A 2500-nucleotide genomic window follows, 5' to 3' on the forward strand; every position below is an offset into this window, starting at 1 on the left:
ACGACGAAAGTACTTCTTTAACATGTTTATGTGAAATAGCCTATTCTTACCGCGAATTCTAATTACATAGTCGACACCATTACCTTTGCATTCAACAACTGGATAAGGACCAAGCCATTGCATAATTAATTTGTTACTGCTAGAAGGCAATAACACCAGTACGTCATCACCCATGTCTAATTTACGAGGTTTAGCTTTGAGGTCATAGTACGTCTTATAGTTGCGGCTACTTATTTCTGCTTGCTCTGCCGCTAATTTAGCAGTTTCTTCCAAACGCGAGCGAAGATCCAACACGTATTGATACGTAGTTTTAACCTCACTGTCAATACTATCGTTCGTCCATAGCTCGTGCAGAATTGTCAAAGGACCGCGTACTTGTCGACCATACAATAATTCAAAAGGTGAAAACTTAAGGCTGTCATTAGGAATCTCTCTATATGCGAAAAGGGCAGCAGGTATAAAGCGATCCCAGTCTCTCGGATGATCGGCACAAAGCTTTTTAATCATGGATTTTAACACCCCTTTTAACCTTTCAACTGCACCGTTACACGAAGCATGGTAGGGACTCGTGTACAAGGCTTTTACAGAGAGTAATCTATGGATTTCACCCATTAGATCTGACTTAAATTGAGACCCTCGATCTGATAATATTTCCCTCGGTATACCGACTCGCGAGAAGATTTCTACCAAACTTTCAGCCACTGTGATCGTGTCAATATTTTGTAAGGCAACAGCTTCGGGGTACCTAGTTGCATAGTCTATTAGAGTGAGAATATACTTATTTCCTCTCACAGAAGCTGGTTTAAAAGGACCCACTAAGTCTATAGCTACACTTGAGAATGGCTCTGAAATTATGGGGAGGTTTTTCATCAGTACTCTTCTCACACTTCCTTTAGATGAAAATTTCTGACAGGTCGGACACGATCGACAATACCTTTTAATCTGAGCACCTGCACCGGGCCAAAAGAACTTTGAAAATACTTTGTAACTTGTCTTTCGGTGTGAGAAATGACCTGCTGTAAGCGAATCGTGAGCGAGGTTCAGTACGTGAATCCGATACTTCTCGGGAATCACCAGTTGCTTACTCCCAATTTCATGTTCATGTTTGCTTTTTAAACACACCCTGTAGACGAGATCATTGACAATCTCATATTTTACAGTTCTAGATTTTACATTTACGTTTTCGCCGCTTTTAACTTTCTCCCTTATGGTTTTTAGACTTAGGCAGTTTTGCTGTTCCTCTTTAAGATTAATTTTAGTTATATTTGGATCTAAAAATTCAGGGCAAGCTAGTATCATAGATTTTGACTCCGATGAACGAGTTTTAACAGCCAAAGCAACCGTAGGAATACTAGCTTCACGAGATCTGTCGTGCCCAGACTGAACATCCCCTACCTCGGTAACAGCGAGTGGAGGAGGGTTGGGTTGCGGCTGTGATCGAGCTGGCTACGAGATGTATGTCGCCCCCCCTGCAGTGAGAACAGCCTCCTTCTCCAGGACTTTGCTAGGTCCCAGAGAATGAGGATTTCTGGCTCCTCGTATGAGCGCTCCAACCCGCATCGTTGGACATGTTATAGCGATATGGGTACTATGGCCAAGGAGATCGACCACATTCTTGTCAGCAGGGTTTACTGCCCACAGTAAACCCGTGTTCTGTGGGACTGACTATAGGCTGGTATTGACTACCCTATGGGTCCACTTCAAAATTCCTCGTTCCTCCAGTGGTCTCTCTAGGGTGTTTCACTTGGACAGACTGAGGGAAGAGGAGTGTTCCCACGACAATCTCCGATCAAGTCACAGAACCTGAAAACTTGACAGACCCAGTTGCTCTGTGGGAGTTCTTCGAGCATGAAGCACTTGATGCAGCGCAGGAGTCCATTGGCATACACCCGGGGGCAAGGCAGAATTTCATCTCCCTGGAGACATTGAAGGCCACTGAAGCATGTCGCATGACTCAGCTGAATGGCAATCAGAACTTGCATTGCTCTTTGGTGCATAGGGTTTGGACACTGCTGAGAAGGGATGAGGAACAGTTCATCAGGAATCTTGCTGAGAGGTTGAAGGCCATTCCCTGGTAAATGACCTTCGCCCTGCCTACCAAGCCCTGAGGAAACTGAACTATAAACCCTCCTCGCAGATGACTGCAGTCCGCTCAGTTAGGTTGGATGCAAGTGGTATCACAATACCTGTGCCAGACCCACCCTTCAGTGAGGAACCTCCTACCCTAACTGAGATTAGGATAGCTATATCTAAGCTGAAGTGTGAGAAAGCCGCAGGCAAATGTGATATCCCTGCTGCATTGCCAAAGACTGGGGGTGAACCTATGGCACGGGGCTTGCAGGCAGTCTTTACTGCCATTTGACAGTCTGGTACCATTACCCCTGACGTATTGAGGGTCGCGGTAATCCATCTCTGGAAGGGAAAAAGGGATCGTTGGGACTGTAGCAACTACCGTGGCATTACACTGCTCAGTTAGGCAAGGTTTTCACCCACATTCTTC

At 45.3% G+C, this 2500-nt stretch overlaps 1 protein-coding gene across 1 annotated transcript in view; it reads right to left on the reverse strand.

The window, feature by feature from the left end:
• Positions 1 to 1885, reverse strand: part of LOC125038640 — a 3397-nt gene extending 1512 nt beyond the window's left edge. The window contains exons 1-2 of the mRNA XM_047632181.1: positions 1804 to 1885; positions 1 to 1271 (exon numbers count right to left, since the gene is read on the reverse strand). The exon at positions 1 to 1271 is cut by the window's left edge and continues 805 nt beyond it. Of these exons, the coding sequence (XP_047488137.1) occupies positions 1 to 1271; positions 1804 to 1885 (1353 nt within the window). The remainder of the gene's footprint in view (positions 1272 to 1803) is intronic.
• Positions 1886 to 2500: the final 615 nt, after the last annotated feature.

This window comes from Penaeus chinensis, chromosome 25, assembly GCF_019202785.1.
Source record: "Penaeus chinensis breed Huanghai No. 1 chromosome 25, ASM1920278v2, whole genome shotgun sequence".
Classification (NCBI taxonomy): domain Eukaryota; kingdom Metazoa; phylum Arthropoda; class Malacostraca; order Decapoda; family Penaeidae; genus Penaeus; species Penaeus chinensis.